Source organism: Dryobates pubescens, chromosome 28 (assembly GCF_014839835.1).
Source record: "Dryobates pubescens isolate bDryPub1 chromosome 28, bDryPub1.pri, whole genome shotgun sequence".
NCBI lineage: Eukaryota > Metazoa > Chordata > Aves > Piciformes > Picidae > Dryobates > Dryobates pubescens.
Genome location: NC_071639.1, coordinates 2,164,705 through 2,190,856, shown reverse-complemented (window position 1 = coordinate 2,190,856; position 26,152 = coordinate 2,164,705). Strand labels below are relative to the sequence as shown.

Sequence of the window (26,152 nt, the reverse complement as noted above, 5' to 3'; positions counted from 1 at the left end):
ATCCCCCCCAGTCCTATCCCTCCCTGACACCCTCAAAAGTCCCTCCCCAGCTTTCTTGGAGCCCCCTGCAGATCCTGCAAGGCCACAATGAGGTCTCCTGGGAGCCTTCTCCTCTCCAGCCTGCACAACCCCAACTCCCTCAGTCTGTGCTCACAGCAGAGCAGCTCCAGCCCTCTGCTCCTCCTCGTGGCCCTGCTCTGGTCACCTTCCAGCCCCTCCAGAGCCTTCCTGGCACAGAGGCTCCAGCACTGGACACTGAGCTCCAGGTAGGGTCTCAGCAGAGCAGAGTTGAGAGGGAGAATCCCCTTCCTCAACCTGCTGGCTATGCTCCTGTGTAAAATGAAGCTGCCTTGGGGCACTTTTACTGTCACAGCATTGTTGTGGTTGGAGAGAAAGAGCTCCTTGAAGCCACTGCTGCTGCTGGTTTGTCATTTGCAGTTTCCATTACCCACAAACTCTCACTGTGGCCTTGGCCACTTGCAGCTGGGGGCCAGAGCTGTGCCACAGGGGCTGTGGGTTGCATTGCCTCTCATGGCAGCAGAGCCAGGCCAGAAATGGATCATTAGTGAGAGAACAGCCTGAAACTAGCACAGGAAACCTTTGTAGCATCCCTGGGAGCAAGGGGGTCAAGCACACACTGAGGATTGTTTGTCTGCCTGCTGTTGTCTTGGGAAGCTGCTTGAAGATGAGAGGAGATGCAGAGCAATGAGCTGCTCAGGCATTCTGCTCTGCCAGGGCTTTGCCAGCCAGGGCTGCTCTAACCCCACAGAGAGCTGTGTCAGACACTGGGGTTTGAAGTCTGGCAGCCTCAGAGAGAGTCAGCACTTCAGACAACACAAGAGCTAACAAGCACTCTGAAATCACTGCATCCAAACCTCTGCCTTTCCCTTCTCCTTGCAGGACTTCACAAGAGCAAGGCATCACTGCTCCTTTTCTCCTCAGGGTTTATTTGTTTTTAGGGCAAGAGACACTGTGCCCAAGCAGTCCACAGGCTCACAGGATGTTAGGGGTTGGAAGGGACCCAACCCCCCTGCCAGAGCAGGACCGCAGACTCCAGCACAGGTCACACAGGAATGCATCCAGCTGAGTCCAATGTGGGGGATAATGCAATGATACTGAGATGCAAAAACTACCTAAAGGCCCTGAAAAGACATTCTAATGGAAAGTGATTTCACAGGATCACAGCTCACAGGATCTTAGGGGTTGGAAGGGACCTCTGGACACCTTCCAGTCCAAGCCCCCTACCAGAGCAGGAGCAGAGAACCCAGCACAGGGCACACAGGAACACATCCAGACAGGGCTGGGAAGGCTCCAGAGAAGGAGACTCCACAACCTCTCTGGGCAGCCTGCTCCAGGGCTCTGGGACCCTCACACTGAAGAAGTTTCTCCTCATGTTGAGGTGGAACCTCCTGTGCTGCAGTTTACATCCATTGCCTCTTGACCTACCACAGGGTGAAATGGAGCAGAGCCTGTCCCTGTCCCCTCCCTCTTGACCCCCAGCCCTCAGCTATTGATAGACATTGATCAGATCCCTCTCAGTCTTCTCCTCTCCAGACTAAACAGCCCCAGGGCTCTCAGCCTCTCCTCCCCAGGCAGTGCTGCAGTCCCTTCAGCATCCTTGGAGCCCTCCCTTGCAGATCCCTGTCCCTCCTGAGCTGGGGAGCCCAGAGCTGGATGCAATATTCCAGGTCAGGTCTCAGCAGGGCAGAGCAGAGGGGGAGAAGAACCTCCCTGGCTCTGCTGCACACTCCTCTGACTGCACCCCAGGATCCCATTGGCCTTCTTGGTCCCCCAGGGCACATTCTGTCCCATGCAGAGCTTGCTGCCCCCCAGCACTCCCAGGTCCTTTGGTTAATGAAAGTGTGCAGGCAGAGGGTGAAAGTGACCACATGCAGCAAAGTGCTGACACTGGCCTGGCAAACCCAGGTGAGCTGCTAGAGGGCTGGGAAGCTAAGTATGAGCTTTACAATGAGACAGTTGTTAACTGCATTGCACAGACTCACCAAGGTTGGAAGAGACCTCAGAGATCATCGAGTCCAAGCTGTCTCCACAGACCTCATGACTAAATCATGGCACCAAGTGCCACATCCAATCCCCTCTTGAACACCTCCAGGGATGGGGACTCCACCACCTCCCTGGGCAGCACATTCCAATGACGAATGACTCTCTCTGGGAAGAACTTTCTCCTCACCTCCAGCCTAAACCTCCCCTGGCACAGCTGGAGACTGTGTCCTCTTGTTCTGCTGCTGGCTGCTAGAGAGAAGAGCCCAACCCCCACCTGGCTACAACCTCCCTTCAGGCAGTTGGAGAGAGCAAGAAGGTCTCCCCTGAGCCTCCTCTTCTGCAGGCTAAGCAACCCCAGCTCCCTCAGCCTCTCCTCACAGGGCTGTGCTCCAGACCCCTCCCCAGCCTCCTTGCCCTTCTCTGGACACCTTCAAGTCTCTCAATGTCCTTCTGAAACTGAGGAGCCCAGAACTGGACACAGGACTGAAGGTGTGGCCTGAGCAGTGCTGAGCCCAGGGCACAATGATGTGCTGCCTGCAGCTCTCATTGCAGCCACACTTAGAATCACAGGATTGTTTGGGTTGGAAGAGAGCTCCAAGATCATCCAGTCCAACCCTTGACCCAGCACCACCATGGCCACCAAACCCTGTCCCCAGGTGCCATGGCCACAGGTTTCTTGAACACCTGCAGGGATGGGGACTCCACCACCTCCCTGGGCAGCCCTGACCCACCCTGACCACTCTTGCAGCAAAGAAGTTTTTCCTCATCTCCAACCTACCCCTCCCCTGGCACAATTTCAGGCCATTCCCTCCCCTTCTATCACCTGAGGCTAGGGAGAAGAGGCAATGATGTTGCCAAACCCACACAATCCAGACACACACAAAGGCAAAGTCTCATTTTCCTTTTCAAAAATCATCTAGAATTGGGTAAATGAAGTTGTCCTTGAACAAGTAGTAGGCCAGAAGCTGTCCTCCACAAATCATTGAAATTACTCCAGACCCTGAAAGAGAACACATGTCTGGTTTGTATTCATTCCTGTACATGAAGGCAAAGGCTATGAGCAGACTTTAAGGAGCCATTCTTCCTGTCTTCAGGGGGCTTTTGCTGGGCTGTGCCACAGCCAGCTGGCAGCCAGGCACCAGTGGTGTGCCCCAGGGAGCAGTGCTGGGCCCCAGCCTGGTCAATAACTTTATTGATGATCTGGAGGAGGGCATTGAGTCCATCAGCAGTAAATGTGCAGAAGGGCTCAGGTCCAGCCAGCATGGATTCAGGCAGGGCAGGTCCTGCCTCACCAACCTGATCTCCTTCTATGATCAGGTGAGTGCCTGGTGGACGTGGGCAGGCTGTGGATGTAGTCTACCTGGACTTCAGCAAGGCCTTTGACACCGTCCCCCACAGCAAACTGCTGGCTAAGCTGTCAGCTCGTGGTTTGGACCACAGCACTCTGTGCTGGGTTAGGAACTGGCTGGAGGCTGAGCCCAGAGAGTGGTGGTGAATGGTGCCACAGCCAGCTGGCAGCCAGGCACCAGTGGCATCCCCCAGGGAGCAGTGCTGGGCCCCATCCTCTTTAACATCTTCATTGATGATCTGGATGAGGGGGTTGAGTCAGTCATCAGCAAGTTTGCAGATGACACCAAGTTGGGAACAGATGTTGGTCAGTTAGAGGGTAGAAAGGCTCTGCAGAGGGACCTTGCCAGGCTGGACAGATGGGCAGAGGCCAACAGGATGGCATTCAACAAGTCCAAGTGCCAGGGGCTGCACTTTGGCCACAGCAACCCCAGGCAGAGCTACAGGCTGGGGTCAGAGTGGCTGAGAGCAGCCAGGCAGAGAGGGACCTGGGGGTGCTGATTGACACCCGCCTAAACATGAGCCAGCAGTGTGCCTAGGTGGCCAAGAAGGCCAATGGCATCCTGGCCTGCATCAGGAAGAGTGTGGCCAGCAGGAGCAGGGAGGTCATTCTGCCCCTGTACACTGCACTGGTTAGGCCACAGCTTGAGTCCTGTGTCCAGCTCTGGGCCCCTCAGTTCAGGAAGGAGGTTGACTTGCTGGAAGGTGTCCAGAGAAGGGCAAGGAGGCTGGGGAGGGGTCTGGAGCACAGCCCTGTGAGGAGAGGCTGAGGGAGCTGGGGTTGCTTAGCCTGCAGAAGAGGAGGCTCAGGGGAGACCTTCTTGCTCTCTGCAACTCCCTGAAGGGAGGTTGAAGCCAGGTGGGGGTTGGTCTCTTCTCCCAGGCACCCAGCACCAGAACAAGAGGACACAGTCTCAAGCTGTGCCAGGGGAGGTTTAGGCTGGAGGTGAGGAGAAAGTTCTTCCCAGCAAGAGGAATTGGCCACTGGAATGTGCTGCCCAGGGAGGTGGTGGAGTCCCCATCCCTGGAGGTGTTCAAGAGAGGCTTGGATGTGGCACTTGGAGCCATGGTTTAGTAGTCAGGAGGTGTTGGGTGACAGCTTGGACTTGATGATCTCTGAGGTCTTTTCCAACCTGGTTGTTTCTATGATTCTATGATTTCACTCAAGGCTTTAACCACCTACAGAGGCATCAGCCCCAGCAGCTGCTGATGCAAACCCAGGTGCAGGACAGGGAATTTCTTGGCCTTTCCTCCTTGAGGAACTCCTGCAGCTGTTGATCCTTGCTACCCCTCAGCAGTGAGAAGAGCAGCAGCCAGTCCTTTTCCCTTGGCTCTTTCCCAGGATGCTCTGTTCCAGCCCAAAGCTCTGCTTTGTGATTTCAATTACAGAAAGTTAACCAGTCAGAAGTTCCCTCTAAGGCAGTGTGGTGCCTGGGGTTTCTCTCATCCCTCTGCAGCACCTGGGCACAGTGTTCATAGAAATTGCCTCTGAAGGGGCCTCTTGCTTTCCACTGATCATCATAGAATGGGTTGGGTTGGAAGGGACCTCCAAAGCTCATCCAGTCCAACCCCCTGCAGTCAGCAGGGACATCCCCAACTAGATAGGTTGCTCAGGGCCCTGTTGAGCTTCACCTTGAATATCTCCAGTGATGAGGCCCCAGCCACCTCCCTGGGCAACCTGTTGCAGTGTTCCAGCACTCTCATGGTGCAGAACTTGTTCCTTACATCCAATCTCAATCTGCTCTGCTCTCATTTCAAACCATTGCCCCTGGTCCTGTCCCTGCAGCCCTTTGGGAACAGTCCCTCTGTAGCCTTCTTGCAGCTCCCTTCAGGTACTGGCAGGCTGCTATTAGGTCTCCCTGGAGCCTTCTCTTCTCCAGGCTGAACACATAGAATCATAGAATTGTCAGGGTTGGAAGGGAGCTCAAGGCTCAGCCAGTCCCAACCCCCTGCCATGGGCAGGGACACCTCACACTGCAGCAGGTTGCTCACAGCCACCTCCAGCCTGGCTGCAAACACCTCCAGGCAGGAGGCTGCCACCACCTCCCTGGGCAACCTGTGCCAGGCTCTCACCACCCTCCTGGGGAACAACTTCTTCCTCACAGCCAATCTCAATCTCCCCATTTCTAGTTTTGCTCCATCCCCCCCAGTCTTATCCCTCCCTGACACCCTCAAAAGTCCCTCCCCAGCTTTCTTGGAGACCCCTTTGAGATACTGCAAGGCCACAATTAGGTCTCCATGGAGCCTTCCAGCCTGCACAACCCCAAGTCCCTCAGTCTGTCCTCACAGGACACCCCCAGCTCCCTCAGCCTGCCCTCATGGCAGAGGTGCTCCAACCCCCTGATCATTGTAAATGGCACAGTTTGGGCAGTGTTTGATTGATTACCCAGGGCTGAATGGCTGAGTTCAATATTGTGAGGGTGTCTGCTCTGTGAGCAGGATTAGCATGCACTGAGTGCATTCAGACTGCTTTTTGTTGGTGTTTGAAGGCAAGACCAATGCCAGCCCAGTGTAACTTGCCTGTGCCCTTAAAGCAAACAGAAATGGAAAGCATCTATTTCTTTTGTAGATATTGGTGGTTCCCAACCCAGTGAGACAACAGACATTGGATAGAAGCAATTCATCCTGGAAACACCAACAATGGGAAGACTGGAATGGTACCTAGTGCCAGCCACCAGTGCAACATCAGGGGGAATTCAGACATCACTGCAAAGAGAAGAGGAGGAGAAAAGTCAGCTCCCAAGCAGTAAGTGTGGGGATAGGCAAACATGGCACTACAGCAGCACAGCAGCACAGAATGGTAGGGGTTGGAAGGGGGCTCTGGAGATCACCCAGACCAACCACCTGCCAAGGCAGAGTCACCTAAAGAAGGTCCCACAGGAACACATCCAGGAGGGTCTTGAATATCTCCAGAGGTGGAGACTCCTCCACCTCTCTGGGCAGAAGTTCCTCCTCATGTTTAGATGGAGCCTCTGATGTTCCAGTCTGTGCCTTGTCCTGTCCCTGGGCACCACTGCACAAAGCCTGGTCCCATCCCCCTGACAGCCAGCCTCTAAGTGCTGATCAGCATTGGTGAGACCCCCCTCAGGCTGCTCTTCTCCAGACTGAACAGCCCCAATCCTCCCAGCCCCTCCTCATCAGAGAGATGAGAATTATGTTACCAAAGGTCTGGTTAGTGATGTGTCATGGAACATCTACTTGACCTTTGGCAAACACCTCTGCAGGTCCTGATCATTCAGACCCTTGGCCATACCGTTAAGTCTGGGGAGCCTCCCACTGGGAGACCACTCCTAAAGCTACTGACTAGAATAGAATAGAATTAACCAGGTTGGAAGAGACCTTTGAGATCATCCAGTCCAACCTATCACCCAGCACCATCTGATCAACCCAACCATGGCACCAAGGGCCTCATCCAGGCTCTTCCTAAACACCTCCAGGGAGGGTGGAGGAGGAACTTGGTGGATTCCTGCTCTTCACCTGGATTGAGAAGGTGTTCAGTAGGTCATTGGAGCCCTGCAGGATGTTAATAAGCTCTGGAAGGCTGAGCAGTGCTGTGAGGTAGCCACCCCTCCACACTGTGCAGCCTGCCTGAGCACACTTAGCTCTGGCTGCTCTTCCTCCTGTCATGCAGCCAGGTTGCAAATGGGATTGGAGTGAGGGGGAAGTGAGAAGCCTTCTGATGAGGTTCACTTTGTGTGCACCCAGGCAAGCATTTCTGCCCTCTGGGAAGGTTGTTGTGCCAGGGCTGTCCTAGGAAAGGCTTTAAGGCACAGGAGGCCTTTACAAGTAAGCTAAGCTGGATTTCTCTTCTCAGAAGTTTGCTTCCTGTTAATTCTTAGTGTCCAGAAGGCTTCTAGGTCCCAAATGGTCACAGTGAGTAGCTGAGCTTATCCCTGCCAGACCACCAGTGCCACAATCCAGCTGGCAGCCAGGCACCAGTGGTGTGCCCCAGGGGTCAGTGCTGGGCCCCAGCCTCTTTAACATCTTCATTGATGATCTGGAGGAGGGCATTGAGTCCATCAGCAAGTGTGCAGATGACAGCAAGCTGGGAGCAGATGTTGGTCAGTTAGAGGGCAGAAGGGCTCTGCAGAGGCACCTTGCCAGGCTGGACAGATGGGCAGAGGCCAACAGGATGGCATTCAACAAGTCCAAGTGCCAGGGGCTGCACTTTGGCCACAGCAACCCCAGGCAGAGCTACAGGCTGGGGGCAGAGTGGCTGAGAGCAGCCAGGCAGAGAGGGACCTGGGGTTGCTGATTGCCAGCTGCCTAAACATGAGCCAGCAGTGTGCCCAGGTGGCCAAGAAGGCCAAGGGCATCCTGGACTCTCTGTGGAGGAAACCATAGAATGGTATGGGCTGGAAGGGACCTTAAAGATCACCTATTGGACTCAATGACCTCAAAGGTTCTTTTCCAACCAAACCAATTGTGTGATTCCAGGGCTCATTTAGCTTTAAGAAATAATTCTGTTAGTCCAGTGGTGCAGCAGATGAATCCTAGCTGGTTGGTTCCCTTCCCTTTGGGAATGCTGTGCATGCCTTTTGCAGCACCCCTGCTTACCAGCTGAAGTGATGAGGATGTGAAGGACAGTGACTGTTACTGCATAATCCCACACCCATTCTTCCACAACCAGGGCAAAGAGCAGCCCACAGATGAAGAAGGTTATCTCCAAGGATATCACAAGCACTGTGAAGGAGAAGAGGATGTTTGCACCAAACACAAGTTTTGAAAGGCTTTTCCTCATCTTCACAGAGAAGGGCAACAAGGAAGGCCAAATGTTCTGCCTGTGTGCCCACAGGCTCTGAACAGCTCCTGGTGTGCTTGGCTGTTCTGTGCTGGCCTGTTGGGTGGGCAGAGAGAAGGCTGGGGCTGAGCAGCTGCATGGCATGCTTGCTGCCTGGGGCACACAAGCAGCCTGCATCAACCCAATGTGGGGGATAATGCAATGATACTGAGATGCAAAAACTACCTAAGGGCCCTGAAAAGACATTCTAATGGAATGTGATTTGACAGGATCACAGATCACAGATGTTAGGGGTTGGAAGGGACTGCTGGAGAGATTCCAGTCCAAGCCCCCTGCCAGAGCAGGAGCAGAGAATAGAATAGAACAGAATAAACCAGGTTGGAAGAGACCTTCAAGATCATCAAGTCCAACCTATCATCCAACACCACCTATTCAACTAACCCACGGCACCAAGCACCCCATCAAGTCTCCTCCTGAACACCTCCAGTGATGGTGACTCCACCACCTCCTTGGGCAGCACATTCCAATGGGCAATCACTCTCTCTGTATAGAACTTCTTCCTAACCTCCAGCCTAAACCTCCCCTGGCACAGCTTGAGACTGTGTCCTCTTGTTCTGCTGCTGGCTGCCTGGGAGAAGAGACCAACCCCCACCTGGCTACAACCTCCCTTCAGGGAGTTGCAGAGAGCAAGGTCTCCCCTGAGCCTCCTCTTCTGCAGGCTAAGCAACCCCAGCTCCCTCAGCCTCTCCTCACAGGGCTGTGCTCCAGACCCCTCCCCAGCCTCCTTGCCCTTCTCTGGACACCTTCCAGCAAGTCAACCTCCTTCCTAAACTGAGGAGCCCAGAACTGGACACAGGACTCAAGGTGTGGCCTAAGCAGTGCAGTGTACAGGGGCAGAATGACCTCCCTGCTCCTGCTGGCCACACTCTTCCTGATGCAGGCCAGGATGCCATTGGCTCTCTTGGCTGCCTGGGCACACTGCAGGCACAGGCACAGGTCCAGCACAGGTCACACAGGAACACATCCAGACAGGGCTGGGAAGGCTTCAGAGAAGGAGACTCCACAACCTCTCTGGGCAGCCTGCTCCAGGGCTCTGGGACTCTCATAGACAAGAAGTTCCTCCTCATGTTGAGGTGGAACCTTCTGTGCTGCAGTTTCCATCCATTGCTCCTTGTCCTACCACAGGGTGCAACTGAGCAGAGCCTGTCCCTGTCCCCTCCCTGTCCCCTCTCAGTCTTCTCCTCTCCAGACTAAGCCCCAAGTCTCTCAGCCTCTCCTCCCCAGGCAGTGCTGCAGTCCCTTCAGCATCCTTGTAGCCCTCCCTTGGGCTCTCTCCAGCAGATCCCTGTCCCTCCTGAGCTGGGGAGCCCAGGGCTGGATGCAACATTCCAGGTGAGGTCTCAAGCAGGGCAGAGTAGAGGGGGAGGAGAACCTCCCTGGATCTGCTGGACACACTCCTCTGAGTGCACCCCAGGATCCCATCAGCCTTCCCCTGTTACATCTGAAGTGTTGGCAGGATGGAGCTACATTTCCATGCAGTTAAAATACAGAAATCAGTGCTATTACTAAAGCAGCTTTAGAATGCCTTCACAGAGTCACAGGATATAGCTGGTTGGAAGAGACCTCCAAGCTCACCCAGTCCAACCTTTGACCCAGCACTGCAGGCTCAGCACCAAACCATGGCCCTAAGCACCAGCTCCATGCTGCTGGAACAGCCCCAGGGATGGGGACTCCAGCACTGCCCTGGGCAGCCTCTTCCAATGCCTGAGAGCCCTTCCAGGGCAGAAATAGTTCCTCACATCCAGCCTCAGGCTCCCCTGGGGCAGCTTGGAGCCATTGCCTCTATTCCTGTGCCTTCCCACCAAGGAGCAGAGGCTGTCCCCTCCTCTCCTCTAATCCTGTCCCTTGCCACCAAGGAGCAGAGGCTGTCCCCTCCTCTCCTCTATTCCTGTCCCTTGCCACCAAGGAGCAGAGGCTGTCCCCTCCTCTCCTCTATTCCTGTCCCTTGCTACCAAGGAGCAGAGGCTGTCCCCTCCGCTCCTCTAATCCTGTCCCTTGCCACCAAGGAGCAGAGGCTGTCCCTCCTCTCCTCTAATCCTGTCCCTTGCCACCAAGGAGCAGAGGCTGTCCCCTCCTCTCCTCTATTCCTGTCCCTTGCCACCAAGGAGCAGAGGCTGTCCCCTCTGCTCCTCTATTCCTGTCCCTTGCCACCAAGGAGCAGAGGCTGTCCCCTCTGCTCCTCTATTCCTGTCCCTTGGAACCAAGGAGCAGAGGCTGTCCCCTCCTCTCCTCTATTCCTGTCCCTTGGCACCAAGGAGCAGAGGCTGTCCCCTCCTCTCCTCTAATCCTGTCCCTTGCCACCAAGGAGCAAAGGCTGTCCCCTCTGCTCCTCTATTCCTGTCCCTTGGCACCAAGGAGCAGAGGCTGTCTCCTCCTCACTCCAACCTCCCTTCAGGGAGCTGAAGAGGGCAGTGAGGTCTCCCTCAGCCTCCTCTGCTCCAGCCTCAACCCCCCCAGCTCCCTCAGCCCTCCTCTAGCCCAGGGGCTCCAGGCCCTTCTCCAGCCTGGCTGCCCTGCTCTGGACAGGCTCCAGCCCCTCAGTGTCCTTCCTGCAGGGAGGGCCCAGGGCTGAGCACAGCACTGCAGCTGTGGCCTCCCCAGTGCTGAGCACAGGGGGATGGTCACCTCCTGTCCATAAGGCAGGCAAGTTTGCATCCAGCTTACATGCAGCTACAATCTGGTCTGTTCACTTAAACCCCAAAAGAACTAAAAGAACTAAAGCCTTCAGTTACCTAGATAGTATGAGTTCATCCAGGAGGGACTTGTCTTAAAATCAAAAGGGGCCAAACCATCCAACATTTTAATCCTGTGGGAACAGAATGAGAATGTGTCACCAGGGAATTGCAGCCATGCCCAGGACACCCTGCAGGGCTTTTAAAGAGGATTTCAGGTGGGAGGCTCTGGCCAGGAAAATGCTCAGGGGGGTGGAGCACCTCTGCTATGGGGACAGGCTGAGGGAGCTGGGGGTGTTCAGCCTGCAGGAGAGAAGGCTCCAGGGAGACCTTTGTGCAGCCTGCCAGGACCTGCAGAGGGCTACAGGAAGGCTGCAGAGGGACTGTTTGCAAAGGCCTGCAGCACCATCTAATCAACTCAGCCATGGCAGCACCATCTAATCAACTCAGCCATGGCAGCACCATCTAATCAACTCAACCATGGCAGCACCATCTAATCAACTCAGCCATGGCAGCACCATCTAATCAACTCAACCATGGCAGCACCATCTAATCAACTCAGCCATGGCAGCACCATCTAATCAACTCAGCCATGGCAGCACCATCTAATCAACTCAGCCATGGCAGCACCATCTAATCAACTCAACCATGGCAGCACCATCTAATCAACTCAGCCATGGCAGCACCATCTAATCAACTCAACCATGGCAGCACCATCTAATCAACTCAGCCATGGCAGCACCATCTAATCAACTCAGCCATGGCAGCACCATCTAATCAACTCAACCATGGCAGCACCATCTAATCAACTCAACCACGGCACCAAGGGCCTCATCCAGGCTCTTGCTGCACTGCTGCATCACTGCATCTCTAGGACAGCAACTAGGAAGAGCTGAGTTAGATTGGATGTTAGGAACAAGTTCTGCACCAGGAGAGTGGTGCAACACTGGAACAGGTTGCCCAGGGAGGTGGCTGAGGAGAAGAGAAGGCTCCAGGGACACCTTTGAGCAATATTCCAGTACCTGAAGGAGGCTACAGGGAGGCTACAGGGACAGGACCAGGGGCAATGGCTCCAAACTGGAGCAGAGCAGATTGAGATTGGATGTGAGGAACAAGTTCCGCACCAGGAGGCTGCTGGAACACTGCAACAGGTTGTCCAGGGAGGTGGTTGAGGCCCCATCCCTGTAGATATGCAAGGTGAGGCTCAGCAGGGCTCTGGGCAACCTGTTCTAGCTGAGGATGTCCCTGCTGACTGCAGGGGGGTTGGACTGGATGAGCTTTGGAGCTGCCTTCCAACCCAGCCCAGTCTGTGATGATCCTATAATGTTTTGGGTATGGAAAAAAAGAGAGGGAGAGATGTTCATCCACCCAGAGAAAACAGCTGAGCCTTTGATGCTAAGGGGAGCTGGTTGCTGACTTCAGGAGAGGCCAGGAATTGACCTACTGTCCACAGAGGTCAAGAGGCCATCAGCTCACAGCTGTGCTTCCAGCTCTCTGATTGTCACTTAGTGCTCTCTGCCCACTTTTACTGCACCTGCAGCAGACCAGGCTCCAAGATTCTATGGTTCAGAAGGTCTCTGCATCTCACTGCATGTTGTGGCCTTCTCCTTGCACACAGTGCCCATGATCTCTGCTTCCATTGAAGGCCTCTCTGGCAGTGTCCCTCCTAAACAGCTCCCTCAGGGAAAGAAGTTTGCCTTTGGGGGTTTTTTGTTGACCATAAACCCTTTCCTCTCATTTCCTGATGCCATCCATGCTCTCATGTTCACTCACCTAGCATGAGTGCAAGGAAGCAGAGCAGAACCAACACTGTGCAGTGGTTTTGAGCCTCCAGCTGCCAATTTCTGCACCTGGCTCAGGTACAACCAATCAATTGACCCTGCAAGATGTGCTCACAGGATGACTGGGACCAGATGCCTCCAGGCTGAGTGCTGCTCCTGCAGGGTCCTAGCTGTACCCTTCAGACCCAGCTGCAGCAGGATGTGATGGAGGCTGAGTGCTGCTCCTGCAGGGTCCTAGCTGTACCCTTCAGACCCAGCTGCAGCAGGATGTGATGGAGGCTGAGTGCTGCTCCTGCAGGGTCCTAGCTGTACCCTTCAGACCCAGCTGCAGCAGGATGTGATGGAGGCTGAGTGCTGCTCCTGCAGGGTCCTAGCTGTACCCTTCAGACCCAGCTGCAGCAGGATGTGATGGAGGCTGAGTGCTGCTCCTGCAGGGTCCTGGCTGTACCCTTCAGACCCAGCTGCAGCAGGATGTGATGGAGGCTGAGTGCTGCTCCTGCAGGGTCCTAGCTGTACCCTTCAGACCCAGCTGCAGCAGGATGTGATGGAGGCTGAGTGCTGCTCCTGCAGGGTCCTAGCTGTACCCATCAGACCCAGCTGCAGCAGGATGTGATGGAGGCTGAGTGCTGCTCCTGCAGGGTCCTAGCTGTACCCATCAGACCCAGCTGCAGCAGGATGTGATGGAGGCTGAGTGCTGCTCCTGCAGGGTCCTAGCTGTACCCTTCAGACCCAGCTGCAGCAGGATGTGATGGAGGCTGAGTGCTGCTCCTGCAGGGTCCTAGCTGTACCCATCAGATGCAGCTGCAGCAGGATGTGATGGAGGCTGAGTGCTGCTCCTGCAGGGTCCTAGCTGTACCCTTCAGACCCAGCTGCAGCAGGATGTGATGGAGGCTGAGTGCTGCTCCTGCAGGGTCCTAGCTGTACCCTTCAGACCCAGCTGCAGCAGGATGTGATGGAGGCTGAGTGCTGCTCCTGCAGGGTCCTAGCTGTACCCTTCAGACCCAGCTGCAGCAGGATGTGATGGAGGCTGAGTGCTGCTCCTGCAGGGTCCTAGCTGTACCCTTCAGACCCAGCTGCAGCATCATGCTATGGAATCACACAAACCTAGAAATGTCAGGGTTGGAAGGGACCTTCAAGATCAGCCAGTCCCAACCCCCTGCCATGGCAGGGACACCTCACACTACAGCAGGTTGCTCACAGCCACCTCCAGCCTGGCTGCAAACACCTCCAGGCAGGAGGCTGCCACCACCTCCCTGGGCAGCCTGTGCCAGGCTCTCACCACCCTCATGGGGAGCAATTTCTTCCTCATCTCCACTCTCAATCTCCTCTCCCAGCTCAAAGCCATTGTCCCTCATCCTGTCACTCCCAGCCCTTGTCAAAAGTCCCTCCCCAGCTCTCCTGTAGTCCCTTCAGGTACTGGAAGGATGCTCTAAGATCTCTTTGGAACTCCAGGATGAGCAAACCCAGCTCTCCCAGCCTGTCCCCACAGGGGAGGTTCTCCAGCCCTCTGATCATCTTTGTGGCCTCCTCTGGACCTGCTCCAGCAGTTCCAGTTCCTTTTTGTGTTGGGAGCACCAGAGCTGGAGGCAGTGCTCCAAGTGAGGTCTCACCAGAGTAGAGCAGAGGGGCAGAATCCCCTCCCTTGACCTGCTGGTCTCACTGCTTTGGGTGCAGCCCAGGATGCCATTGGCCTTCTGGGCTGCTGTCACAGCAGACTAGAGACAAGGAACTCTTACCTGAATACTGCAAAGCACACAGACAGGACCACATAGTACACAGTGTAAAAGACCACCATGCATATCACCAGGTTCACCAGAACTGCCTGTGAAAGGGAAAAACACAGGAGAAGCTCAGGCCTTGTTTCCACTGGTACACAGGATCATAGAACAGCCTGGGCTGGAAGGCACCTCCAGAGCTCATCCAGTCCACCCCCCCTGCACTCAGCAGGGACATCCCCAACTAGATCAGGCTGCCCACAGCCCTGTCCAGCCTCACCTGGAATAGCTCCAGGGAGGGAGCCTCAACCACCTCCCTGGGTAACCTGTTGCAGTGTTCCACCACCCTCACAGTAAAGAACCTGTGGCTACCAGGAGGATGGAGACTGCCTTTTACAGGGAGTGCCATGGCAAAGACAAGGTGGAGGGAGACAAGTTACTGCTGGGGACATTCCCATTGGACTCCAGAGGAAAATGTTTCCCCATGAGCACAGCCAGACACTGGAATCATCTCCCAAGGGCAGCAGTGGAGCCCCCTGCACTGGGCAGGTTAAGGCTCAGCTTACAGGGTGCTCAGCCAGCTCCTTGCAACTCCACTCTCACCTAGAGAGGTTGGAGCAGATGACCCTTGGGGGCCCTTCCAGCCTGGCACTCTGGGGTTCTGTTATTTCACAGTATCACAGTACCACCAAGGTTGGAAGAGGCCTCAAAGATCATTGAGTCCAACCTGTCACCACAGACCTCATGACTAAACCATGGCACCAAGTGCCACATCCAATCCCCTCTTGAACACCTCCAGGGATGGGGACTCCACCACCTCCCTGGGCAGCACATTCCAGTGATGAACCTCCAGCCTAAACCTCCCCTGGCACAGCTTGAGACTGTGGCCTCTTGTTCTGCTGCTGGTTGCGTGGGAGAAGAGCCCAACCCCCTCCTGGCTACAACCTCCCTGCAGGGAGTTGGAGAGAGCAAGAAGGTCTCCCCTGAGCCTCCTCTTCTGCAGGCTAAGCAACCCCAGCTCCCTCAGCCTCTCCTCACAGGGCTGTGCTCCAGACCCCTCCCCAGCCTCCTTGCCCTTCTCTGGACACCTTCAAGTCTCTCAATGTCCTTCTGAAACTGAGGGGCCCAGAACTGGACACAGGACTCAAGGTGTGGCCTAAGCAGTGCTGAGCACAGGGCACAAGGACTTCCCTGCTCCTGCTGGCCACACTCTTCCTGATGCAGGCCAGGATGCCCTTGGCCTTCTTGGCCACCTGGGCACACTGCAGGCTCATGTTTAGGCAGCTGCCAACCAGTCCCCCCAGGTCCCTTTCTGCCTGGCAGCTCTCAGCCACTCTGACCCCAGCCTGTAGCACTGCCTGGGGTTGCTGTGGCCAAAGTGCAGCCCCTGGCACTTGGACTTGTTGAGTGCCATCCTGTTGGACTTTGCCCATCTGTCCATCCTGGCAAGGTCCCTCTGCAGAGCCCTTCTGCCCTCTATCACAGTATCGCCAAGGTTGGACAAGTCCTCAAGGGTCATCGAGTCCAAGCTGTCACCACAGACCTCATGACTAAACCATGGCTCCAAGTGCCACATCCAATCCCCTCTTGAACACCTCCAGGGATGGGGACTCCACCACCTCCCTGGGCAGCACATTCCAGTGGCCAACAACTCTCTCTGGGAAGAACTTTCTCCTCACCTCGAGCCTCAACCTTGAGGACAACAGCCTCACCTTGGCACCCTGGGACTGGAAGATGCTGCAGAAGGCAGCTCCTGGGCACGCTGGCAGCTCTCACTGGGGTAAGATTTTAGCTTATAGATGTGGTTGGAGTTTATTGGTTAAGGGATTGGGAACAAAGAGACAGAAACAGCCACTCTGAGCAAGAATTGCTCTTGGCTCAGGCACTTAGGCTGGGAACAGCTTGGGGGGTCAGGGCTGCTAGGGACTTCTGCTTCTGTTAGTTAGCTACTTCTGGCCAGGGCTTTGGTGCAGGGATGCTGCTAGGGATATGCTCAGGGCTTCTCTTAGCTGCTTTGTCTGTTAAGAGCTTCCAGGACTTCTGCTTCAGTGTGACTCTGAGGCTCTGTGGTGCTGGGGATTCTACAGCACAGCACTAAAGGACTTCTGAGATCCTCTGCCCTCTGCATTTCTGGAATCTCTTTGTTATACAGCCTCAGGGTTCCTGCCTTCATTCATCACCCAACAGCACCTGAACTGGGAGGGGGAAGAAAACCAACACCTAGCTAGTGCTTTGCCATGTCATGAGGGTGACAGAGCCCTGGAGCAGGCTGCCCAGGGGGTTGTGGAGTCTCCCTCTCTGGAGATATTCAAAACCCACCTGGATGTGTTCCTGTGTGACCTGCTCTAAGTGATCCTGCTCTGGCAGGGGGGTTGGACTGGATGAGCTTTTGAGGTCCTTTCCAGCCCCTAACAGTTGTGGTTCTGTGATTCTCCCTGGGCAACCTGTGCCAGGCTCTCACCACCCTCCTGGGGAACAACTTCTTCCTCATAGCCAATCTCAATCTCCCCAGTTCTAGTTTTGTTCCATCCCCCCCCAGTCCTATCCCTCCCTGACACCCTCAAAAGTCCCTCCCCAGCTTTCTTGGAGCACCCTGCAGATACTGGAAGGCCACAATTAGGTCTCCTCAGAGCCTTCTCTTCTGCACAACCCCAACTCCCTCAGTCTGTCCTCACAGCAGAGCAGCTCCAGCCCTCTGCTCATCCTCATGGCCCTGCTCTGCCCATGGCAGGGGGGTTGGAACTGGATGCTCCTTGAGGTCCCTCCCAACCCTGACAGTTCTATGAATGAAGAAGGTGCAGTGAAGAGCCACAAAAGGGAGCTGCTGGCTGGAAATGTTGGGGGTTTCCTTAGCACTACAGCCCTAAGGAGGTCAATCTGTTTAGCTCCCAGGGCTGATTTGATTATGACGGATAAGTACCTTGGCAGGCAGAAAATATCAGGTACTTAAGGACTCTAATCTGTCAGAAGAGCCACAAGAAGTAAACAGCTGCAAGTCCTAGCCAGACACATTCAAAAGCTGCCTGAGGGGCATTTTCAGCTGCAAAAGCAATTAGCCAAGGGAGGAGACTGCTTTTGGGAACAGTAGATCCTTCAGAGCAAAGCCAGCTGCCACTCTGGATGAAGCCTCGCTCAGTCATCTCTCACATTCACTTCTGGCCTTCGCTGTGTGCACAGTTGTGTGGCAGATGATGTCTCTGTGGAGCCATCCAGCACAGAGAGGTGTGGGTGCTGTGGGGTCTTAGTTTTATCTTGCTGACTACTGTGAAGTGCTGCACTGAACAGTGCAGCTCCTTCCCAGCAGGAGAGAGGTGAAGGAGCTGCGGTTTGCAATGCAATGGGAGAGAAAGCCATCATGCCTGCGAAACTCAGAGATGCCAGTGAGGAAAAGTCCAGGCCAGCCTTACTCTTTTCCTGTTTCCCTGCCACAAAAACAAAGCCAAGCAGAAACTGGGAACAATTAATCTCTTCAGCCAGGCTGCTCTGAGGGCTAGATGCAGCCTGCTCAATCCCATTGTCTTCACTCTTGTTCTAACTGAAAACTGACCACACAACCCCTTTGAGCCATCCTCCCTGCACCCAGCACTGCTTAGGCCACACCTTGAGTCCTGTGGCCAGTTCTGGGCCCCTCAGTTTAAGAAAGATGTTGAAATGTTGGAAGGTGTCCAGAGAAGGGCAAGGAGGCTGGGGAGGGGTCTGGAGCACAGCCCTGTGAGGAGAGGCTGAGGGAGCTGGGGTTGCTTAGCCTGCAGAAGAGGAGGCTCAGGGGAGACCTTCTTGCTCTCTGCAACTCCCTGAAGGGAGGTTGGAGCCAGGTGGGGGTTGGTCTCTTCTCTCAGGCACTCAGCAGCAGAACAAGAGGACACAGTCTCAAGCTGTGCCAATGCTAACAACTCTCTCAGTGAAGAACTTTCTCCTCACCTCCAGCTTAAACTTCCCCTGGTGCAGCTTGAGACTGTGTTCTGGTGCTGGCTGCCTGGGAGAAGAGCCCAACCCCCACCTGGCTACAACCTCCCTGCAGGGAGCTGTAGAGAGCAATGAGGTCTCCCCTGAGCCTCCTCCTCTCCAGGCTAAGCAACCCCAGCTCCCTCAGCCTCTCCTCATGGAGCTTGTGCTGGAGGCCTTCCTAGTTGCTGTCCCAGAGATGCAGTGATGCAGCAGTGCAGCAAGAGCCTGGATGAGGCCCTTGGTGCCATGGTTGAGTTGATTAGATGGTGCTGGGTGATAGGTTGGGCTTGATGATCTCAGAAGACTTTTCTAACCTGGTTAATTCTGTATTATTTGCTCAGCTGAGTGAGCTAAGGACATGCCTGCAGCTCACTGCTGAGAGTGCATGCCTAAAAAGCACATATCCCTGCAAGAATGAAAGCAGATGTTACTACAAGCAGACCATGAACATGTTCTGCTTCATTGTCTTCTTTGTTTCACCTCTCCACTGATATTTAATCACAGATTTTTTAGAGCCTCAGAATACATTTGATTTTCAAACCATTTCTTCCCCCTCCTCTTTCTAGCCCCTCAAGTCTCAGAGAGACAAGGAAAATGAAGGTTAATAAAACCACCCAGACAGGATTGTTCGTTGCATGTTAAAAGAACCTCAAGGAAGAGCTTTAGGACTGCCCCTGCTGTCAGCAAGGGTAGGATTTCATTGGAGACCTCCAGGAATTGCAGCTCCTAAAGGGAACAACCTCACAGGCTTCCAAATCCTGTTGTAGGAGGTACTTTGCAGTGCTTGGTAGGGAGCACTGCAGCCTGAGCAGTGCTTTTCCTGCTGGCTTTTAGGAAGGACCTTGCAGGGAGGTTTGTAAGAACACCAGCAGCTGAGTGCCCGAGCCCTGCAGTCACTGCCTGCCCGAGCCCTGCAGTCGCTGCCTGCCCGAGCCCTGCAGTCGCTGCTTGTCCGAGCCCTGCAGTCGCTGCTTGTCCGAGCCCTGCAGTCGCTGCCTGTCCGAGCGCTGCAGTCGCTGCCTGCCCGAGCCCTGCAGTCACTGTTTGCCCAAGCCCTGCAATCGCTGCCTGTCCGAGCCCTGCAGTCACTGCCTGCCCGAGCCCTGCAGTCGCTGCCTGCCCGAGCCCTGCAGTCGCTGCCTGTCCGAGCGCTGCAGTCGCTGCCTGTCCGAGCCCTGCAATCGCTGCCTGTCCGAGCCCTGCAGTCGCTGCCTGCCCGAGCCCTGCAGTCGCTGCCTGCCCGAGCCCTGCAATCGCTGCCTGCCCGAGCCCTGCAGTCGCTGCCTGCCCGAGCCCTGCAGTCGCTGCCTGCCCGAGCCCTGCAGTCTCTGCCTGTCCGAGCGCTGCAGTCGCTGCCTGTCCGAGCCCTGCAGTCTCTGCCTGCCCGAGCCCTGCAGTCGCTGCCTGCCCGAGCCCTGCAGTCGCTGCCTGCCTGAGCCCTGCAGTCTCTGCCTGCCCGAGCCCTGCAGTCTCTCCCTGCCCGAGCCCTGCAGTCGCTGCCTGCCCGAGCCCTGCAGTCGCTGCCTGCCCGAGCCCTGCAGTCGCTGCCTGCCCGAGCCCTGCAGTCGCTGCCTGCCCGAGCCCTGCAGTCGCTGCCTGCCCCAGCCCTGCAGTCGCTGCCTGCCCGAGCCCTGTAGTCGCTGCCTGTCCGAGCCCTGCAGTCGCTGCCTGCCCGAGCCCTGCAGTCGCTGCCTGTCCGAGCCCTGCAGTCGCTGCCTGCCCGAGCCCTGCAGTCGCTGCCTGTCCGAGCGCTGCAGTCGCTGCCTGTCCGAGCGCTGCAGTCGCTGCCTGCCTGAGCCCTGCAGTCGCTGCCTGCCCGAGCCCTGCAGTCGCTGCCTGTCCGAGCCCTGCAGTCGCTGCCTATCCGAGCCCTGCAGTCGCTGCCCGCCCGAGCCCTGCAGTCGCTGCTTGTCCGAGCCCTGCAGTCGCTGCCTGTCCGAGCCCTGCAGTCGCTGCCTGCCCGAGCCCTGCAGTCGCTGCTTGTCCGAGCCCTGCAGTCGCTGCCTGCCCGAGCCCTGCAGTCGCTGCCTGCCCAAGCCCTGCAGTTGCTGCCTGTCCGAGCGCTGCAGTCGCTGCCTGTCCGAGCGCTGCAGTCGCTGCCTGTCCGAGCCCTGCTGTCTCTGCCTGTCCGAGCCCTGCAGTCGCTGCCTGTCCGAGCCCTGCTGTCTCTGCCTGCCCGAGCCCTGCAGTCGCTGCCTGTCCGAGCCCTGCTGTCTCTGCCTGCCCGAGCCCTGCAGTCGCTGCCTGTCCGAGCCCTGCAGTCCCTGCCTGCCCGAGCCCTGCAGTCGCTGCCTGTCCGAGCGCTGCAGTCGCTGCCTGCCCGAGCCCTGCAGTCGCTGCCTGCCCGAGCCCTGCAGTCGCTGCCTGCCTGAGCCCTGCAGTCTCTGCCTGCCCGAGCCCTGCAGTCGCTGCCTGCCCAAGCGCTGCAGTCGCTGCCTGTCCGAGCCCTGCAGTCGCTGCCTGCCCGAGCCCTGCAGTCTCTGCCTGCCCGAGCCCTGCAGTCGCTGCCTGCCCGAGCCCTGCAGTCGCTGCCTGCCCCAGCCCTGCAGTCGCTGCCTGCCCCAGCCCTGCAGTCGCTGCCTGCCCGAGCCCTGCAGTCACTGTTTGCCCAAGCCCTGCAGTCGCTGCCTGTCCGAGCCCTGCAGTCGCTGCCTGCCCGAGCCCTGCAGTCGCTGCCTGTCCGAGCGCTGCAGTCGCTGCCTGCCCGAGCCCTGCAGTCTCTGCCTGCCCGAGCCCTGCAGTCGCTGCCTGTCCGAGCCCTGCAGTCACTGTTTGCCCAAGCCCTGCAATCGCTGCCTGCCCGAGCCCTGCAGTCGCTGCCTGCCCGAGCCCTGCAGTCGCTGCCTGTCCGAGCCCTGCAGTCGCTGCCTGTCCGAGCCCTGCAGTCGCTGCCTGCCCGAGCCCTGCAGTCGCTGCCCGTCCGAGCCCTGCAGTCTCTGCCTGCCCGAGCCCTGCAGTCGCTGCCTGTCCGAGCCCTGCTGTCTCTGCCTGTCCGAGCCCTGCAGTCGCTGCCTGTCCGAGCCCTGCAGTCGCTGCCTGCCCAAGCCCTGCAGTTGCTGCCTGTCCGAGCGCTGCAGTCGCTGCCTGTCCGAGCGCTGCAGTCGCTGCCTGCCCGAGCCCTGCAGTCGCTGCCCGTCCGAGCCCTGCAGTCTCTGCCTGCCCGAGCCCTGCAGTCGCTGCCTGTCCGAGCCCTGCTGTCTCTGCCTGTCCGAGCCCTGCAGTCGCTGCCTGCCCGAGCCCTGCAGTCGCTGCCTGCCCAAGCCCTGCAGTTGCTGCCTGTCCGAGCGCTGCAGTCGCTGCCTGCCCGAGCCCTGCAGTCGCTGCCTGTCCGAGCCCTGCTGTCTCTGCCTGTCTGAGCCCTGCAGTCGCTGCCTGCCCGAGCCCTGCAGTCGCTGCCTGTCCGAGCCCTGCTGTCTCTGCCTGCCCGAGCCCTGCAGTCGCTGCCTGTCCGAGCCCTGCAGTCGCTGCCTGCCCGAGCCCTGCAGTCCCTGCCTGCCCGAGCCCTGCAGTCGCTGCCTGTCCGAGCGCTGCAGTCGCTGCCTGCCCGAGCCCTGCAGTCGCTGCCTGCCCGAGCCCTGCAGTTGCTGCCTGCCGAGCCCTGCAGTCGCTGCCCGTCCGAGCCCTGCAGTCGCTGCCTGCCCGAGCCCTGCAGCCGCTGCCTGCCCGAGCCCTGCAGTCGCTGCCTGTCCGAGCCCTGCAGTCGCTGCCTGTCCGAGCCCTGCAGTCGCTGCCTGCCCGAGCCCTGCAGTCTCTGCCTGCCCGAGCCCTGCAGTCGCTGCCCGCCCGAGCCCTGCAGTCGCTGCCTGCCCGAGCCCTGCAGTCGCTGCCTGCCCGAGCGCTGCAGTCGCTGCCTGCCCGAGCCCTGCAGTCGCTGCCTGCCCGAGCCCTGCAGTCGCTGCCTGCCCCAGCCCTGCAGTCGCTGCCTGCCCGAGCCCTGCAGTCGCTGCCTGTCCGAGCCCTGCAGTCGCTGCCTGCCCGAGCCCTGCAGTCGCTGCTTGTCCGAGCCCTGCAGTCGCTGCCTGTCCGAGCCCTGCAGTCGCTGCCTGCACGAGCCCTGCAGTCGCTGCTTGTCCGAGCCCTGCAGTCGCTGCCTGCCCGAGCCCTGCAGTCGCTGCCTGCCCAAGCCCTGCAGTTGCTGCCTGTCCGAGCGCTGCAGTCGCTGCCTGTCCGAGCGCTGCAGTCGCTGCCTGTCCGAGCCCTGCTGTCTCTGCCTGTCCGAGCGCTGCAGTCGCTGCCTGTCCGAGCCCTGCAGTCTCTGCCTGCCCGAGCCCTGCAGTCGCTGCCTGTCCGAGCGCTGCAGTCGCTGCCTGTCCGAGCGCTGCAGTCGCTGCCTGTCCGAGCCCTGCCGTCTCTGCCTGCCCGAGCCCTGCAGTCGCTGCCTGTCCGAGCCCTGCTGTCTCTGCCTGCCCGAGCCCTGCAGTCGCTGCCTGTCCGAGCCCTGCTGTCTCTGCCTGCCCGAGCCCTGCAGTCGCTGCCTGTCCGAGCGCTGCAGTCGCTGCCTGCCCGAGCCCTGCAGTCGCTGCCTGTCCGAGCCCTGCTGTCTCTGCCTGCCCGAGCCCTGCAGTCGCTGCCTGTCCGAGCCCTGCAGTCGCTGCCTGCCCGAGCCCTGCAGTCCCTGCCTGCCCGAGCCCTGCAGTCGCTGCCTGTCCGAGCGCTGCAGTCGCTGCCTGTCCGAGCCCTGCAGTCGCTGCCTGCCCGAGCCCTGCAGTCGCTGCCTGCCCAAGCCCTGCAGTTGCTGCCTGTCCGAGCCCTGCAGTCGCTGCCTGCCCGAGCCCTGCAGTCCCTGCCTGCCCGAGCCCTGCAGTCGCTGCCTGTCCGAGCGCTGCAGTCGCTGCCTGCCCGAGCCCTGCAGTCGCTGCCTGTCCGAGCCCTGCAGTCGCTGCCTGATCCTCTCCACCCTCCCCACTACTGCCACCCAAACTCCATTCCCTTTACCTTGGTTTCAGCAGTTTTGACCTTGAGAGCCATGGCCACATGACGAGGGCAAGGAAGTGCTGGTGCTGTATCCCATCTGCCACCATCAGCAGGCAGAAGCAGCTGGCTTGCACCCTGCCCCTCCTGCCTGTGGGTGAGGACAGGGCAGAGCGAGGTGAGTTGATTGGATTAAGCTGCGGGGAGGCAGCAGCCATCTGTGTGCTGGCTGCAAGCCCCTGGAGAGCAGAGAGGACATCCTGCTGGGTCACCTCATGGCCCTGCTCCCCAGGGACACAGCCAGCCAAAGAGATCTCAGAATCACAGCAACATTCAGGTTGGAGCAGACCCTCAGGATCACCAAGTCCAACCCAGAACCCAACTCTACAAGGGTCACCCCTAAACCATCACCCCAAGCACCACAACCAAACCACCCTGAAACACAGCCAGGGCTGAGGACTCCACCACCTCCCTGGGCAGCACATTCCAGTCCCTGACCACTCCTACAGGGAAAAATGTTTCCCAACCCACTGTCCAGTCTAAACCTACCCAGTGGCAGCTTGAAGCCATTCCCTCTTGTTCTGTCACCAATTACTTCTGAGAAGAGACCAGCAGCAGCCTCTCCACAACCTCCTTGCAGGGAGCTGTAGACAGCCAGGAGGTCTCCCCTCAGCCTCCTGTTTTTTTTCTGTAACTCTTATGCTCTGCTCAGACCTCACCTCCAATCCTGCCTCCAGCTCTGCTGTCCCCAGCAGAAGGACACAGAGCTGCTGGAGTGAGGCCAGACGAGGCCACAAAGATGCTCCAAGGGCTGGAGCAGCTCTGCTGTGAGCTCAGGCTGAGGGAGCTGGGGCTGTGCAGCCTGCAGAGGAGAAGGCTCCAGGGGGACCTCAGAGCTGCTGCCAGGACCTGAAGGGATCCTGCAGGAAGGCTGCAGAGAGACTTTTGCTGAGGGTGTCTGGAGACAGGACAAGGGGGAATGGTTTGGAGCTGAGGCAGAGCAGGGTTAGACTGGAGCTGAGGACAAAGTTCTTCAGTATCAGAACTTGTTCCTAACATCCAATCTAAATCTGCTTTGATCTCATTTCAAACCATTGTTCCCCATCCTGTCCCTGCAGGCCTCTGCAAACAGTTCCTCCGCAGCCTTCTTGTAGCCCCTGTCCAGTACTGGAAGGCTGCTATTAGGTCCCCCTGGAGCCTTCTCTTCTCCAGGCTGCACAGCCCCAGCTCCCTCAGCCTGGCCTCACAGCAGAGCTGCTCCAGCCCTTGGATCATCTTTGTGGCCTCCTCTGGACCTGCTCCATCAGGTCCATGTCTGTCTTCTGCTGAGGGTACCAGAGCTGGATGCAGCACTCCAGGTGAAGCCTTACCAGATCATCCAGTTCCAACTCCCTCCCAGCATCCCAGCTTGCTCAAGTCCTCATCCAGCCTGGCCTTGAACACCTCCAGGGAGGAGGCAGCCACAGCCTCCCTGGGCAGCCTGTGCCAGTGTCTCACCACCCTCACTGGAAAGAATTTCTTCCTCATCTCCAGTCTCAATCTCCCTTCATCCTAGCACAACAAACCCATGTCACAAGTCCCTCCTCAGCTCTCCTGGAGCCCTTTCAGGTACTGGAAGGCTGCTCTAAGGTCTCCCTGGAGCTCTCTCTTCTCCAGGCTGAACAGCCCCAGCCCTCCCAGCCTGTCCCCATAGGGGAGGTTCTCCACCCCTCTGATCATCTTCATGGCCTCCTTTGGACCCACTTCAGGAGTTCCCTGTCCTGGTGTTGGGGGCTCCAGAGCAGGACACAGTACTGCAGGTGTGGTCTCGTGAGAGCAGAGTGGAGTGGGATCTGTAGGTCAAAATGATCTGGTTTGGCTTCACCAAGCCCTACTTTCAAGTACAGACTTTTTGCTACAGCCTGACCCTACAGACTGTGAGGAAGGCTATGAGCAAAATCAGTCCTGCACTGCTGTGGAACCTCTGCAGCTTGTGCAGGTTTGCCCTGTGGAGACACCCCGGACACAGCAGCCTTGGCAGGGTCTTGACACCTTTCCTCATGTCTTTGAGAACAGTTCATGAACTATGGACATCAAGATGAAGTCCTTCACAGTGAGGGTGGTGAAATGCTGGAGCAGCTTGCCCAGATGTGGTGGAGGCCCCATTCCTGGAGACATGCAAAGCCAAACTTGCTGTGGCCACGAGCAGCCTGATCCAGTTGGAGGTGTCCCTGCTGACCGCAGGGGGGTTGGACAAGATGACCTTTGAGGGTCCCTTCCAACCCAATCCCATGTGAGAATCTGAGACTCGACTCTGTGATTTGTGTTGCTGTTCTGAGGGTTGTTGGCTCAGTAGCAAACTGCTCCTTCAGGTGTAGAACCAGATCGAGAATCACATCTCTTAGAATCATGGAATCAATAAGGTTGGAAAAGACCTCAGAGATCAACCAGTCCAAGCTGTCACCCAACACCTCCTGACAGCTAAACCATGGCTCCAAGTGCCACATCCAATCCCCTCTTGAACACCTCCAGGGACTCCACCACCTCCCTGGGCAGCACATCCCAGTGGCAAATTCCTCTTGCTGGGAAGAACTTTCTCCTCACCTCCAGCCTAAACCTCCCCTGGCACAGCTTGAGACTGTGTCCTCTTGTTCTGGTGCTGGGTGCCTGGGAGAAGAGCCCAACCCCCACCTGGCTACAGCCTCCCTTCAGGGAGTTGCAGAGAGCAAGAAGGTCTCCCCTGAGCCTCCTCTTCTGCAGGCTAAGCAACCCCAGCTCCCTCAGCCTCTCCTCCCAGGGCTGTGCTCCAGACCCCTCCCCAGCCTCCTTGCCCTTCTCTGGACACCTTCAAGTCTCTCAATGTCCTTCTTGACCTGAGGAGCCCAGAACTGGCCACAGGACTCAAGGGGTGGCCTAAGCAGTGCTGAGCACAGGGCACAAGGACTTCCCTGCTCCTGCTGGCCACACTCTTCCTGATGCAGGCCAGGATGCCCT

The 26,152-nt window shown here is 57.5% G+C and overlaps 1 protein-coding gene across 1 annotated transcript; it reads right to left on the bottom strand.

The window, feature by feature from the left end:
• Positions 1-2,886: 2,886 nt before the first annotated feature.
• On the bottom strand, positions 2,887-23,318 carry TMEM244 (transmembrane protein 244). The gene is made up of 6 exons (XM_054174052.1): positions 23,204-23,318; positions 14,342-14,427; positions 10,885-10,958; positions 7,909-8,034; positions 6,013-6,057; positions 2,887-3,004 (listed from the first exon to the last, which is right to left on the bottom strand). Exons 1-6 carry the CDS (start codon positions 23,234-23,236, stop codon positions 2,910-2,912), a joined length of 459 nt encoding a protein of 152 aa, XP_054030027.1. The 5' UTR covers positions 23,237-23,318; the 3' UTR covers positions 2,887-2,909.
• Between the last annotated feature and the right edge of the window lie 2,834 nt (positions 23,319-26,152).

Coding starts and splice junctions, on each gene's coding strand:
- TMEM244 (XM_054174052.1), bottom strand. CDS start 23,236: ATGGCTCTCAAGGTCAAAACTGCTGAAACCAAG. Junction 10,959..14,341: donor GTGTGCTTTGCAGTATTCAG/GTAAGAGTTCCT, acceptor CTGTTCCCACAG/GATTAAAATGTTGGATGGTT. Junction 3,005..6,012: donor GCACTGGTGGCTGGCACTAG/GTACCATTCCAG, acceptor GTTCTCTTTCAG/GGTCTGGAGTAATTTCAATG.